The following is a 16785-nucleotide window of genomic DNA, read 5'->3' on the forward strand; positions in this document are numbered from 1 at the left end:
TCTGTGTGAAGCTAATCTATTTTCAAGAATCCCCCGCAAAGTCCCTCTGTTAAAAAAAAGGCATGTGCAGAAGAGGTTACAATTTGCCAAAGAACACATCAACTGGCCTAAAGAGAAATGGAAGAACATTTTGTGGACTGATGAGAGTAAAATTGTTCTTTTTGGGTCCAAGGGCCACAGGCAGTTTGTGAGACGACCCCCAAACTCTGAATTCAAGCCACAGTACACAGTGAAGACAGTGAAGCATGGAGGTGCAAGCATCATGATATGGGCATGTTTCTCCTACTATGGTGTTGGGCCTATTTATCGCATACCAGGGATCATGGATCAGTTTGCATATGTTAAAATACTTGAAGAGGTCATGTTGCCCTATGCTGAAGAGGACATGCCCTTGAAATGGTTGTTTCAACAAGACAATGACCCAAAACACACTAGTAAACTGGCAAAGTCTTGGTTCCAAACCAACAAAATTAATGTTATGGAGTGGCCAGCCCAATCTCCAGACCTTAATCCAATTGAGAACTTGTGGGGTGATATCAAAAATGCTGTTTCTGAAGCAAAACCAAGAAATGTGAATGAATTGTGGAATGTTGTTAAAGAATCATGGAGTGGAATAACAGCTGAGAGGTGCCACAAGTTGGTTGACTCCATGCCACACAGATGTCAAGCAGTTTAAAAAAACTGTGGTCATACAACTAAATATTAGTTTAGTGATTCACAGGATTGCTAAATCCCAGAAAAAAAAAATGTTTGTACAAAATAGTTTTGAGTTTGTACAGTCAAAGGTAGACACTGCTATTTTTTTGAACACACCCCTTTCAACTAATTGCCCAATTGCACAGCCTTAAGAGCGTGTATATCATGAATGCTGGGTCTTGTTTGTTTTCTGACAATCTACTGAACCTACTGGTAACTTGTTTGCCACGTAGCAATAAAAAATATACTAAAAACCTTGATTATTCTGGTTAGTCACATTGTACTGCTATTATTTTGAACAATACTGTATATATATATATATATATATATATATTTTTTTTTTTTTCTTCATACATCTAAATATTCCAACAGCTCCTGCAACTACAAGCTCTCCTTCAATTGAGTCTCAAATATCAACATCAAGTGAGTATTTTTATTCATGGACAAAAGATTAACTGTGTTAATATAAAAAAATATATCTGTATTTTATTTGTTTTTATTGTTAATATAGTATATTGTAATTCATTTCATGTCAAATCCCAAGTATCAAACATCAGCTTTTACATATTAAATATACATTGGGGGATAGGAAATAGTAACAATACAGTATTGCATTCATACAGATTACAGCAAGTTAATATATTTTAATAATTCTCGCAGCAGCTCTTGCGACTACAACAACTCCTTCAAGTTAGTATTTTTATTTATAGACAACTGAGTAAATTTTGTGGACCACAAAATCAGTCATAAGGGTCTTTTTTTTTAAATGAAGGTTTATACCATCTGTAAGCTGAATAAATAAGCTTTTTGTTGATGTATGGTTTTTTTGACCACTGAAAATGGGTAATATTCAACAATCTGGACGAGGTCCCCATATCTCTGGGAATTGATTAAAAATTAATGTAAATGTGTGTAATTGAAATTCTAATATTTCTGGAACCATACCATATAGGGCCTTAAAATGAAGATGCCAAAAGGAAAGTTTGTTAAGACCCAATTTCTAAAAGGTGTCACGACTGGCTCAGAGCTGGAACAAATGAGAGAGGCAACGAGAACGCAAATAAATCAACAAGTATTTAATAACAAAAATCAAGTTCACAACTTGAAATAATGAAATGTAAAAAGCAATACTATGGGAAAGTAGGTTAATGCAAAATAATAGATCCCAACATAACAAACAGTCTTGCAGAATATAAAACCCCAAACTAAACTAATTTATAAAACCAGGTTTGCTGCAGAATACTCAAAATTACCACCCCGCTCCAAAAAAGAAGAAAATCCATCGGAACCCCCCCCCCCCCCATCTAAACTGTGATATACAAAACAAAACAGAAAATAAAAATAAAACATAACTATCCACACAAATCTTCACTATATATACTCCCAAATAACAACGATCAACATCAACCTCAGCGCCTAGGAGAAAAGATAGGATGGAGAGAGAAAACTAGAAGAGGAAATGATAAAACTCAACATCACAGTTAGGGCTGTCACTTTTGTGAAAAAATAATTTTCGATTTTTAAGACATAAGTGTTCATTGAATCGATTGTAAAATCGATTTTCCATGTCTAAATAATAAGACGTTTCCTCTTTCAACGTCAAATAACGGACAAATGTAACGAGAGCGCTGGAAACACACAAGTCAGCAATATTTCTTATTTATTGGCATGAAGTTTCTGGTATGGAATAAAATCACTGCCAAAAATAATCGTACGTAATTCAAAACATTTCTGTGTAATTTTCAATAGAGTCTGGCTGCAGACATGATGCACTCTCAGCCGCGCATGCGCACTTAACACACATGCACTGTCAGCCGCACGCATGCGCTTTGAGGACATGCACGCTCAGGCACACGCATTCAAATGTAAATAAAAAGTTTTTCACGAGGTGAAATCCTATTTTAAAAAGGTGGAGATTAATTTTTTTGAGTACCATTAAGTGTGGTGGCTAGGTCACGGCTCGGATTTATATAAAATTAAGACTTTGTTGAACAACTACACTAAAAATGTCCGATTGCTTTGCATATGTAACGTTACCTACGTAGATGGTCCGCATATTGGCAAGATACATTATTAATGGAAATACATTATTAAAAACTTATTCCGACCTGAAATGAATTGCAATTACATAGTAATTAAACTGAAATCAAAAAGAAAAAAAAATGCCTATTTATATTTCTTAATTGTAGGAATGACAAATTTTATGTCATTGTAAAACTTTATATTGAATTATTAAATTACTGATTAACAAGCACCTGTTTATATTTTTTCATTGTAAAATGAAATTTGTATATAACATTTCATAATGAATTATTAAATCATTAATTAACAAGTCTCCTAGTCACAGCCAATGATAATATTCTTTCCAAAACTGACACACCATAAAATAAGACACACAGCAGTTGGTGATTGTTGACTTTAATAAATAATAAAACATAAAAACATGGTGTTGCATGTGGGTTTTTCACATTTACTGTAGTTGAATAATTTTACTACGTAAAATAAATGAAATGTTACGGACTATAAAAATATAAAACTGTCTTTCAATTTTGTGTTCGACAAAAAATTTGTAGATGCATTTTGTCCACCACATTCTCTAAAAATGCATGCATGTCTTGCATAAATTCAAAAACAAATGTCAGTGGCTCTACAAGATCGTCCTTGCTGAACTCGTCACAGAACAATGTTTCCAAGGCCTCAGCAGCTTCTTCATCCTCCATGCACAGTATACCAGGAAGCTGAACTGATCCGAGAAGATCCCTAGAGTTCTCTATGCACCACTGACTGGCAGTTTTAAGATCCGTCATGACACGCACCTAAGAAACAGCATTGCAAAAGAGGATAAATAAAAATATGCTGAACAATAATGGCTGTAACCCCTCTAACAATACCTACTTTTCGTGGAGACTGAACCACCTGCTTCTTTGATGCAAATTCAGGGGTGAAAAGATCAGTTTCATCTACCTGAAAAACACAAATTCTGAGTTTGAGCCATTACCTTTAGTACTACCTTTTTAAGGTAACTGGTAATTTTCCTGAGGGGCTGCTAAAAGATAACATATGTTACCTGTACGTGGAAAGGCTCTTCCTGTTATTGGTAAAAATACAGCACAGGTTTACCTGGTTTGTCATGATAACATGCCATTTTAACCTTATGATGATTCCCAAGTATTAGCTTTTACCTGAGAGATTTCTTCAAACCTCCTTTTTCGCAACCTAAATACATGCTGCTGCTCACCTCTCAGGAAGGCTTTGGACTCCTCAGCATAGTGGGCAAACAATTTTCCATGTCTGCAAAATAGTGATTGAATATTGAATGTTACATAATTACTTTCTCATGAAAGCTTTAAATATTCAAATCCAAAAAAAGAACTTACTATTCCAGTCTGAAGTTCTCCATTAACATGACGCACCACCATTTCCTCAGCTCTGCCATGTCCAGCTGCTCAAAACATAAAAAATGCAACGCTCTTTGGAAGTTACATTGTCTCAAAGTTACTGAAAATTATTCTAATACTTACAATTGTGTAGTCAAATGGGGCATCCAGCACTATGTACAATGCAGACTTTAAATGAAAAACAAGTCAGTATTTCGACAAAAACAATATAAATTAACCAAATAAAAACATAGTACAGATCTTACCATCAACATAAATATACCACAGTCGTTTCCATATGGTTGTCCTGGAAAACCCTTAATTATATTGAAAGGCGGGAATAAGCACAATTTCATAGATGGATAGATTACAGATAGATAGAAGGAAAGATTAGATAGACAGCCAACCAGTAAATCAAGGCCTGTTTTTTCAGTCCATTTTCCCGGTATAATCCTACATGCAATTTCCCTGTCAAGAATGCAAAAGGACAAATACATGAATAACTGCAGTGACAAAATCTAAAGGTTGTTCAAGCGTATATATGCGCAAGGTTATTGAATATATGAATAGATAATCAGAATAGTCTTAATATTCTCTCTCTCTATCACATACAAGCATACATACAGTACATGCATGAATGCATACATAAGTTTTGGTGTAAAAAATAACCTTTCTGCATACAACATCTACAGCGGTGCGTCTCATATGGGGGGCCTGTTTCAGATAGACAGGGCATCCATAATCTTTGAGAACAGTGTTATTTTGTTTCTGTGCCTTGGTAAGTCACCAACACAAAGTGATAAATCCAGAATTAAACAGAGACCCCCAGTATGAGAAACCTGCTCTAGAAATGCTCGCAAAAGAAACAAACTTTCAAGCTCCAGCAAACAAACAATGGAACTCTCATTTACAATCAACTTGCAGAAGAAAGACTGGTCAAAAGAAACGGACCAGCTCTAAACAGCAGAACCAACATCTAAAGCAGGGGAGAACAAACTCAATTCCTGGATGGCCACTGCCCTGCAGTGTTTTGCTTCAACCATAATTAAACAAATCATGTCCTTCAAGCTTATTTAAAAACTACGTTGTTTGTGTGTTGGAGAAGGGTTGGAACTAAGATCTGCAGGGCTGAAGTCATCCAGGAACTGAGTTGACAGTTCTCAGACCATAAGCAGAAGCTTACAAAATGACACACCAGAGATTACAAATAGAATTCTGTAACACCCAAGTCAGTCATATGAATTTGGAATGAGATGGTGCTGAGTGAATTATGACAATTGTTTTTTTTTTTTTTTTCGGTCATCTGTACCTTTTAAATAAATAAAGAGGGGTGCTGATGCAAAAGGTCTGAGAAACCTGCTTTATTATAGAAATAAAAACAGCCATGCAATACAAAAATATGAATAATAATAATAATAAAAGAACAGAGAAAGGTCATAAGAACGTGACCATCTAAAAACAACAGAACCGGCATTAAATTATTTTATCTAAAGACCTCAACAGCGATTTGTATGTCTGGGCACCGAATCCATGTGGTGTCTCAGCACATTTAGAATCTAGACAGAGAATCACTCTCTGTGCTGGTTTCAAAACCTACAGAAATTGATTTGAAAATTATTTTTTTTTACTGAAATGAACTATTAACATACTGCATTTACATTATAACTATGCTTTCATAAAATAATCAAAATGCTATATTGTTACTTTCTAAATCATAAGATTTTTTATTACGTACACACAGCTGGTAGTGTCCTGGTGTCCATATTGGAATCACCACCGCTTCTTTTAAGTGAGCATCATCCTAGAGCAGTAATGAAAGATTGTAAATCAAAACATATGATTTGTGAGCATAACTAGTAATGGGAAAGTGCATACTTACAGGCAGACTTAACATTGGATCACAGCTCATTGGGGGTAGCCATGTTGGTACGGTATACAGGTCAACAATATGAATGTCCTTTCCCTGCAAAATATTGTGTAGAATCATCAGAAAAAATCTGCCTAATCTTAATTTGAAAGTTAAATCAGAAAGACACCTTTGATAGATTAGAAAGTACCTTTGACTCTGCAATTCTGTCAATCAGTTGAAAACAACCATTTCCAATCTAGAGAAACACATATTATATGTAAGAGATAATGCATAACTACTTGCAATTTAAATGCACAATGCGGAGGCAAAGAGCCACCTGACAAAGCATTGAAATTATTTGATGCACAGCTAGCCATGCAACACCTGCAAGCTTAATCAGAATAAAGCATTCAGACAGACGATGTACAGTATTGTTCAAAATAATAGCAGTACAATGTGACTAACCAGAATAATCAAGGTTTTTCGTATATTTTTTTATTGCTACGTGACAAACAAGTTACCAGTAGGTTCAGTAGATTCTCAGAAAACAAATGAGACCCAGCATTCATGATATGCACGCTCTTAATTTCCTGTTTTGCATCTCTGATCTTAATCTCAATATCAGATCCATGCGAGATCCCTTGGAGTCCACATTACAGGCCTTACACAGCTTTCTGACAACGCCAACCTATTATGTAAATGGTTCATGATCAAACAAATTATATTGGCTTAAATGGAAATTAAAAAAGTTCTTCAATATTTTAACCTTCTGTTTCATCAACTCATCCACAAGACGATCCTCGGACACACTGAGAACCTGTGCTTCAGGCGACGTAACTTTTGAGGAGACTTTCTCATACTCCGTGTTGAGTACTGTGTTACCAATCCTTGTATTTTTTCCAATCCATGCAGCCCACTTTTCATAACTTGGCTCCACAACAAATGGATTTTTTGTTCGGCCTGAGGGGAAACGATTAGGACTGTGCATAAAAAGTAAGCTTTTTTAACGCTATGAACAAAGAAACAACATTGTCAAAAGAAACTGTTGTTTTCCGATTTCAAATAAAGTTGTAAGCTTGGCGAATTTTCTTATTCAATAGAGTTTCCTTATTCAAAGAGACAGGAGTTGCGGTTGCATGCCCGAGAGGCAGTGGCGGTTCTACATTGAAATACACCCTGGGCGAGACCCCTTTCGAGCGCCCCCCCCCCCAAAAAAAAATATTTAAGAAGTGCCCCTGAAATTGCAATTGAACTGCATTTGAAATCAAAAGACCATAGGATAATGTTTTATAAAGCTAAAACAGCCTGGTGTCAAATTGACTCAAAACATAATAGAAGGGTTACATATAAACTTGCTCTTACACACTAACTGGCTGTCATTACACGCTATATCCTCCTAGACCCGGAAAAAAACATTTATTTATTTTATTTTTCCCCCCATGTCATCACACTGTTTAGAGCATAGAAACAAGTAGTAAAAAAAAATATATATATTGAAAAATTCTATTTTATTCATGTTATGCTGTGGTCACTGGGACTAAAAAATAAAATGACTTTAAATTATATGTATAGGCAAAAACAATGGGATTTTATTTTTAAAACATTTTGGGTTTCAGGATATTTTTCAACCAAAATTTGTATGTTAATCTAACTTTCATGGAGGTACCATTAGCCATTAGGTTACTGCCTCAAATTATACGCATGACACACTTTTAGTTATGACTTGTAAAACTATATTAAGGAAACTATACTTAGCATACTGTGTAGCAAATAAATAGCAAATGTTCATCTTTAACCTACAGATTTGAAAATGCCGTTGGTTATTTACAGGGCCTAACGTTAAAAAAATGATGGAAATGATAACTGAACTTGTAACAGTTTTATTGCAAAGCACAATATTATAAATTAGATCTCGTGATTGAGTTGAAACCAAATTATTGTTGTATAAGCATATCAAGCATCATAGCAAAAAGGATAAACAAAGAGTTATACCCACCACCAATTAACATTAGCCCTTCATTCACGAAATGGATAACTTACTGTAATGATACAGAGGCAATAGTTGCATACCTTTATCTTTTGCTCGTTTCTCCTCTTCTTCTTTTCGAAACTGGGCACCTGATGGCTCTGATCTTTTCTTCTCCATCTCTGTTTATTTGGCACTCGACAATCAACAGATTTCCCATGCCCCCAACTGTCACTCAGGACCAGAAGTCAAGACTAAACCAATTCACCTTGATGACCGCATAATCGTTTTGTATTACCTAGTTTCATTTGCAGGAACTATAGGCCTGTATTATAACATTATGAATGAAATGTGCGTTATTTGGAAGAAAGTCGAGGTTTGTGACTGACTTTAGCCTATTATTAATTCTATTACTAGTGTGGATCCCCCGTCCCCGTCCACCCCCGCCCTGTCCGTTCCATTTGAGAGAGACCCAGAGGTGAAAGGTCTCACGCGCCTCTCGCCCCACCCCCTTACACTTCTCTCACAACACAAAGCTTCTGTTTGCATTTTCAGTGTACATTTTCAGCAAGCAGGGGCGCCGGCAGCTGCAGGGAGCGCCAATTTGCCAATTCCACACACAGTGAAATTATATAAATGATGAAAAACCGCTTCGCGACACAGATGATTTTTTGTTTATCTGCTCGTGCTGCCGCCCCCCAATGTGTCACGAAAAAATGACGCCCCGGGCGGCTGCCCGGTTCGCCCGTGCCTAAAACCGCTACTGCCGAGAGGTGTTTCAAAGATGGTCGCAGAGTGGAATCACATGCCTTAAAGGGTAAGTTCACCCAAATATTAAAATTATGTCATTAATGACTCACCCTCGTGTCGTTCCAAACCCGTAAGACCTCCATTCATCTTAGGAACACAGTTTAAGATATTTTAGATTTAGTCCGAGAGCTTTCTGTCCCTCCATTGAAAGTGTGTGTATGGTATACTGTCCATGTCCAGAAAGGTAAGAAAAACATCATCAAAGTAGTCCATGTGACATCAGAGGGTCAGTTAGAATGTTTTGAAACCTTGAAAATAAATTATCCAAAAATAGCAAAAACTAAGACTTTATTCAGCATTGTCTTCTCTTCCAGGTCTGTTGTGAGCGCGTTCACTGCATTTTAATGATAATCTGGTTCACGAACGAGTCACTTGATTTAACTGGATCTTTTTGAATCAGTTCATCAAATCGAACTGAATCGTTTTAAACTGTTCGCGTCTCTAATACGCATTAATCCACAAATGACTTAAGCTGTTAACTTTTTTAATGTGGCTGACACTCTCTCTGAGTTAAAACAAACCAATATCCCGGAGTAATTCATTTACTCAGACAGTACACTGACTGAACTGATGTGAAGAGAGAACTGAAGATGAACACCGAGCCAGAAAATGAATGAAAGATTGATCGTTCTCGAGTCAAAAACTGTTTGCTGGTTATCTGGCTCGGTGTTTATCTTCAGTTCTTTCTTCACAGCAGTTCAGTCAGCGCTCACGTGCTCACAACAGACCTGGAAGAGAAGACAATGCTGAATAAAGTCGTAGTTTTTGCTATTTTTGGATCAAAATGTATTTGAGGTTTCAAAACATTCCAACTGACCCTCTGATGTCATATGGACTACTTTGATGAAGTTTTTATTACCTTTCTAACCATGGACCGTATACCATACACACACTTTCAATGGAGGGACTGAGAGCTCTTGGACTAAACCTAAAATATATTGAACTGTGTTCCGAAGATGAACGGAGGTCTTACGGGTTTGAAACAACATGAGGGTGAGTCATTAATGACAATTTTCATTTTTGGGTGAACTAACCCTTTAAAGGGACTTTGAGTCATAAACCAAGGGAATGTATCTGCATACAGTTACTTACTGGAAACAAAGCCACGTGCAATCATCTCCAGATCCACTGATTGCCAAAAATCCTCAATGTTCACTTCCCCTTTGAACTCTGATGGTGGCTCTTTGAGGTCACTCACTGTATTGAAAAACTTTATTAAAAACTTAAAATAAAGTAATAAAGTTTGTGTAAAGCAATATTTATAGTGTTTTTAGTTTGTCACACCACAGAAACGTTGTTAACCACCCAGCCAAATTTAAATAAAAAAAATAAAAAAATAAATAAAAAATAAATAAAAAAACAGGCATGTAAAAAATTATTACAAAATTAAAAAAAAAAAAATAGCAGTATTCTGCTTTTAAATGCTGGGGGTGTGTCCGCCGTCGGCACTGAAACCATGCCAAATAAACATTCACTCTTACCTGCCATGCTGAAAACACCTTTCTTATGCAAATCCATGATTACCACAGGGGGGTGGTACCCACAGTTTACACAAGAATAAGTGTAATTAACGTCTGTCAAGGCCTCAAAATGACAGTAAGCATGGAGTACAGTGTCTCGATTCGGGTATTTCACTCCCCGAAGGCTCTCCAAAGTATCAATGGCTCTGGAGATGGAAATGTGACTCTGGAACAGATTAAGTGAAATAGAGGGTGCTTAGTTTTTTCGGCTTACTGAAACATTTTCATTTTTGAATGTGTCATTTTGCACAATAATACAAACAAACCTGTAAACTATGTTTAAGATATAGACAGAGTTCAAGACTCAGAAGAACGTAGTCATTAAAATTGTGGAGTCCATCAGACCATTCTTGGTATCTGTAGATCATGTGGCATCCTGGGCATCTTCGAGTATAAATTGAAACCGCTACAAAAGGGCAAATATTAAAAGGACAGCTGTATTCAAGTAAGAAGGCAAGCACATGTCTGTAATTCTCAAATAATTATATTCTAATTTTTGAAATTACCATTAATGACACCAGTCATGGTGACGATTTTGGAATTTCTTGTCGTTAATACTGGTGCTTCAAGTGCTTTGTTGCCATCACACACCATACAGCTGCTCTCCACAGGAAACAAACTTGATGGAAACACAGGTGATGATTTTGGTTGGGCTACTTCTTTTAAAGGAGTAGATGGAATTTTCTTCTTAGAGTAAATATACTTCACAGTGCGGTGCAGGTCAAACTGGGGAGCACAGGTGAGATCTTCCAACAGCTGTGGAACTGAGGAGTCAGTTGCTTCAGATGGTTTCTCTGATGCAAATAACTCTTTATTTGTCTGAAACAAGTGCCATTTGGCAATGTTTTTGTGAGGGCAGGACATCCGGGGCTTTGCACACGGGCAGTGCCAAGTTCTGGCAGTTGAATTATAAGTAACCATAACTCTCCCAAGACGACTGAAGTGATGGATCATGGGCTCATGTACAGACAGAGTAATCTGCTTTTGAGAGTCACCCAATGCAACTAACACTGAAAATGGAACATGTGCTGTCTGTGCTACTTTCTGTCTCTTCAGACAGACTGCCTTCTTGGCTTCTCCAAAGAATTTGAGCTTAATCATCTCATCAAGAACACTTGAATCCAAAAGCTCCTCAAACAGTGTATCACAACAATAGTCCAGTGAACGGAGGTGTTCACATAGACTAAAAGTGTGTCCACTCCTGTAAGCAAGCTGCTGGTATTGCCAGCACTCTTTTAACTCACACCTTACTTGATGATGTTTGCCCAAAGTCTTTTTTGAACATGCACTGGTACAGAAAAACCATGGCCACTCCTCTGAACAGCTGACACTCCATTTGATCGGTCAATACACACACTAGACAGATGTGATTGCATTGTTATATCTTTTGAGTGGTCAGTGTGTTTCCTTTGAATGTGCATGTTCAAGTTCTTCTTCAGCATAACCACTGAACAGTGTGGGCAACTAGTCCTTTTTTGATTATTAGAGGCAGTAAATGAAGACTGAGAAGGTGAGTATTTGCACTGAGTCGGTGCATTGGTGGATTTACACAGAGCCGATTCAGATCCTGGAACAGGTGAGGACGTGCACGGAGTCGGTGCAGGTGTGGATTTACACAGAGCCGATGCAGATCCTGGAACAGGTGAGGACGTGCACTGAGTCAGTGCAGGTGAGGATTTACACAGAGCAGATGCAGATCCTGGAACAGGTGAGGACGTGAACTGAGTCGGTGCAGGTGAGGATTTACACAGAGCCGATTCAGATCCTGGAACAGGTGAGGACGTGCACTGAGTCAGTGCAGGTGAGGATTTACACAGAGCAGATGCAGATCCTGGAACAGGTGAGGACGTGCACTGAGTCGGTGCAGGTGAGGATTTACACAGAGCCGATTCAGATCCTGGAACAGGTGAGGACGTGCACGGAGTCGGTGCCAGTGTCGATTTACACAGAGCCGATTCAGATCCTGGAACAGGTGAGGACGTGCACTGAGTCGGTGCAGGTGAGGATTTACACAGAGCTGATGCAGATCCTGGAACAGGTGAGGACGTGCACTGAGTCGCTGCAGGTGTGGATTTACACAGAGCCGATGCAGATCCTGGAACAGGTGAGGATGTGCACTGAGTCGGTGCAGGTGAGGATTTACACAGAGCCGATTCAGATCCTGGAACAGGTGAGGACGTGCACGGAGTCGGTGCCAGTGTCGATTTACACAGAGCCGATTCAGATCCTGGAACAGGTGAGGACGTGCACTGAGTCGGTGCAGGTGAGGATTTACACAGAGCCGATGCAGATCCTGGAACAGGTGAGGACGTGCACGGAGTCGGTGCCGGTGTCGATTTACACAGAGCCGATGCAGATCCTGGAACAGGTGAGGACGTGCACTGAGTCGGTGCAGGTGTGGATTTACACAGAGCCGATGCAGATCCTGGAACAGGTGAGGACGTGCACGGAGTCGTTGCCGGTGTCGATTTACACAGAGCCGATGCAGATCCTGGAACAGGTGAGGACGTGCACGGAGTCGTTGCCGGTGTCGATTTACACAGAGCCGATGCAGATCCTGGAACAGGTGAGGACGTGAACTGAGTCGGTGCCGGTGTCGATTTACACAGAGCTGATGCAGATCCTGGAACAGGTGAGGACGTGCACGGAGTCGGTGTCGATTTACACAGAGCTGATGCAGATCCTGGAACAGGTGAGGACGTGCACGGAGTCGTTGCCGGTGTCGATTTACACAGAGCCGATGCAGATCCTGGAACAGGTGAGGACGTGCACTGAGTCGGTGCAGGTGTGGATTTACACAGAGCCGATGCAGACCTGGAACAGGTGAGGACGTGCACGGAGTCGGTGTCGATTTACACAGAGCTGATGCAGATCCTGGAACAGGTGAGGACGTGCACGGAGTCGTTGCCGGTGTCGATTTACACAGAGCCGATGCAGATCCTGGAACAGGTGAGGACGTGCACTGAGTCGGTGCAGGTGTGGATTTACACAGAGCCGATGCAGACCTGGAACAGGTGAGGACGTGCACGGAGTCGGTGTCGATTTACACAGAGCTGATGCAGATCCTGGAACAGGTGAGGACGTACACGAAGCCAGAGCGGGTGCAGTTAGGTAGGATTGTGGAGATAGTATATTAACTGAAGACTTTGGAACCACTGGGCATGAAGGAGGTTGAGATTGTACATATGATGGCAAGCACTTCTGCAGGTGAGTCTCCATTGCATTTCTCCTAAGAACAGTTTTACTGCAAGTAGGGCAATGGAAATGGGCCTCTGTTCTGCAGGCCAAATGGTATCTGCATAATCTTTTATCTAGAATTTATAAACAATAAAAAATACAATTTAAACTGAACAGTTAGATCCGACAAAGATTAAATAGCCCTAACATCCAACTTCATAGTACTGTTAGTATATGAGACATATTTCATATTTTACTCTCATACATGCTATCAATCTTTCTCTCATTTGCAAGTATACTAGATCACACATTATCAAAGCTAATTTCACACATGCTCTATCAAACCTCGCACACACTACCAAACTTATTCAGTCCGTGCATTATGTAAAAATTTTACAAATTTTATACTGAACGTCCTTTCATTTTCTCAAAAAAAAAAAAAAAAAAATTCAGTTTCATTTTGTGTTTAGGAGAAGTAAAATGAATACATACATTGAATATAAAAAACATAACGAAAAACACAATGATCAGATGATACATGGAATGAGTTTGGTAGTGTGCATGTGAAAGCTTTGATTCTGTTTGAGAGACATTAATTATAGTGGTGCATGAAAGAGTGTTTGATAGTTTGTACAAGAGTAAGTTTGAAATGTCTTGAATGGTCCTCTCATACATATAGAACCTTTTTTAAGTGCTTCAAAAAGACAAATTGTAATAATTTTAAAATACACTAATCTTACCTTGGAATATGATCACATTTTTTTAAATGGACTTCCCAGTGAGCCTGGACTCTCTTTTTAATCATTGGCTTCAGTGTAGGGCACAAGGGGCAATGATACAATATGCAACAAGAGGTGCACTTTGGTATCAGGTGCTTTACACCTGCCAAGACTATGGATTGATGCATCTGTAAGCATAAATTTAGGAGACATAAGTTAAAATAATTGTGATGTGTATAATTTTCCTTTTGTCAATTCGTCAAAGAGTCGTATTCTATATATCACTCATTTTAAAGAACCATCGTTAACAACATTAAAATGACTTGTTATTTTAAAGATTCCATTTTCATAATAAATAATGTAACGGAACACCTCACCCAAAGTCAGTAAAACACTTTTTCCCCCAACAAATTGAATTTAGATAGTCCCTCACTAATCCACAAACACAAACGCGATAGATCACACAGAAATCAGGACAGTTTTTGATAAGATTATCTTATAGATTAAAACACTACTTTTACATATATTTAATCTTGTATGAAGATACAGCAAAGTCCTTTGTCTCTGGATACAGTAAATATACTTACAATAATTCATTTGCCGTCATTGAATCCCCTAACGTACGTTACTTACATTGAAAGACCTGTGCGTGCAGGATATATCAGATAAATATTAGTTTAGTTTTCGAAACATTTACCTAAAACAACACTTTTACCTCAACTTAATCTTGAACGAATAAAATTAGAGCTGCTCCGATCACGATTGGCCGATCGTTATGTGCATCTCGTCAGTAAAGCTGGTTCTCTAATCAGCGGTAAATTCCCTCAGGTGCTGTGATTTCACATAGAGCAGCTGTTACTACACAGAGCCATTATTAACTGAGAAGATGCGCAAATCCACGTTAATTTTCGAAGTTTCTTTGCGCATCTTCTCGGTTAACAACGGCTCTGTGTAGTAACAGCTGCTCTATGTGAAATCACGCACCTGAGGGAATTTACCGTTGAGGCTTTACTGACGAGAGGCGCATTAACGATCGGCCGATCATGATCGGAGCAGCCCTAAATAAAATAAATATACTTACAATAATTTCTGTACGACCTTTAAATCCTATGTATCACATTGAGTGGCCTGTTCGTGCACTTTAACCCCTTACTAGTAACCCCCCTTTTTTGGCATGGAGACCGAAATTACATACCCAAAATAAAAAGGTTTCTGCTCATGATTCTTTCTGACTAGATACATAATCAACCTTTGTTCACAAAGCTGACACTTTAAAGTTTACTGTTCAGGAATCAGAATCACTCAGACTGTTATGATAATAGAGATATATAAGCTCAAACATAAAAACAAAAATAAAAATATTAAAAACATATGTTTTAAATGTATTTAAAAAAATGTTGATGTAGGAAATGAGTTTGAAAACACAGTGTAGCTAAGGCCACAAGTCTTCCAAGACTTCATAAAAAATTTCATAATCGAATCTGTAAAACTGTGAATTTTATGAAATATTTTCTAAGGCCATGTCATGTGTGTTTTTAGAGAAGGCTAATCAGATTGATTTATGGCCCTTGTCATCTCTGTAAGATCTCACATGTAAACTTTCCTGTGCTCTTTGTGTATGTTTCACTGTTGAAAACTGCCCGAATCATGATTGTATTGTTCTCACCAAACGGTTCTTTCACACCTCCGCCAAGTATGACACATTATCCGCATTATTCTTTTATCATTATTCTTTTGTTTTTATTCCACCTTTATTAGCCTTGATTGTGGTTTTTCAGGCTTTACAAAGCAACAAAGCAGCGATCTCACTTCAGTCTCTCTTTGCATTTAGCCCTTATTTATCAAAAGTCTTACTATAAAAATACAACAAAACATTTTCTTACGACCTTACGTGAATTATTGAGACAAAAATGCATTATGAAGAAGAAAAGCACCTGCTATTAGTAGCATTGGTGCTAACGTTAGCATCAAGCTACATCTGACAATTTATGAAATTATTAGTACACTTTTACTCAAAACTCACTTTAAACCCCGATCGAGTGTTTATAATAACTTCCTTTAGCGATCAGGGGTGGAATTTGGTCGTTTACTGTTGTAAAAATATGTTATTTGTAGCCTTTTTCATCGCTGCACAAGTTAGCATTTCCGATGTACATTTTCGATTTTTTTTTATAAAAACGCCCCAGATCTCAAGAAATTCTCATACCAAGCTTTACTATCGTAATCGCGGGTTTATTATTCGGATATTTTGTGTGTACAGAGGTGTTTCAGTGTTGTTTTGGCCAGATAACTACCAGGAAGTGTGCAGGAAGCATGTGACACGATGGGGCGGTGTCCAGATATGAAACTCTAAGATTGACGTTTGAAAGACCCAATCAGAGTCTGAGTCACACACCGCACGAGCTGTGACTACTGCACGCACACACAGAGATCGCTGGGAGAGGCTGTTTATCATCTGATCGCGTAAATCCGTGGAAAATGAATAGAAATGACGATTCTGTCTGAAGAAATATGAAGTAAACATCAGTAAATATATCCATATATCTCCGCAGATATGCATCTTTGGTCTGTAAATCCTTATTGACGCTGTTCAGTGAGTCTATGTGAACACAAATAAACCGCTCTTGACGTGACTGATTATGAGGGAGTTGTGAATTTCTATTCAAAATGT

At 38.2% G+C, this 16785-nt stretch overlaps 1 protein-coding gene and 2 long non-coding RNA genes across 11 annotated transcripts in view; 1 reads left to right on the forward strand and 2 right to left on the reverse strand.

Moving 5' to 3' along the window:
- The window catches only part of LOC113043576 (receptor-type tyrosine-protein phosphatase eta), a 236704-nt gene that overhangs the window by 59292 nt on the left and 160627 nt on the right, over positions 1-16785 (forward strand). For 6 of the 7 annotated variants that reach the window (XM_026203048.1, XM_026203051.1, XM_026203052.1 and 3 more), the window contains exon 4: positions 1069-1119. The exons of the other annotated variant lie outside the window; for it this stretch is intronic. In XM_026203048.1, the coding sequence (XP_026058833.1) occupies positions 1069-1119 (51 nt within the window). The remainder of the gene's footprint in view (positions 1-1068; positions 1120-16785) is intronic. 7 annotated transcript variants of the gene reach the window in all.
- LOC113043579 (uncharacterized) lies at positions 3043-3965 on the reverse strand. Its single transcript, XR_003275752.1, has 4 exons — positions 3879-3965; positions 3764-3784; positions 3592-3660; positions 3043-3512 (listed from the first exon to the last, which is right to left on the reverse strand). It is a non-coding gene; the product is annotated as an uncharacterized LOC113043579 (long non-coding RNA).
- On the reverse strand, positions 4076-6381 carry LOC113043578 (uncharacterized). 3 transcript variants are annotated; one of them, XR_003275750.1, is made up of 7 exons: positions 6131-6381; positions 5953-6036; positions 5809-5874; positions 4481-4541; positions 4340-4390; positions 4218-4262; positions 4076-4138 (listed from the first exon to the last, which is right to left on the reverse strand). It is a non-coding gene; the product is annotated as an uncharacterized LOC113043578 (long non-coding RNA). The 3 variants fall into 3 exon arrangements; XR_003275749.1 differs by having other exon boundaries at positions 4340-4541; XR_003275751.1 differs by lacking the exons at positions 4076-4138; positions 4218-4262; positions 4340-4390; positions 4481-4541 and adding an exon at positions 5523-5666.

Source organism: Carassius auratus, chromosome 25 (assembly GCF_003368295.1).
Source record: "Carassius auratus strain Wakin chromosome 25, ASM336829v1, whole genome shotgun sequence".
In the NCBI taxonomy this organism is placed as follows: Eukaryota; Metazoa; Chordata; class Actinopteri; order Cypriniformes; family Cyprinidae; genus Carassius; species Carassius auratus.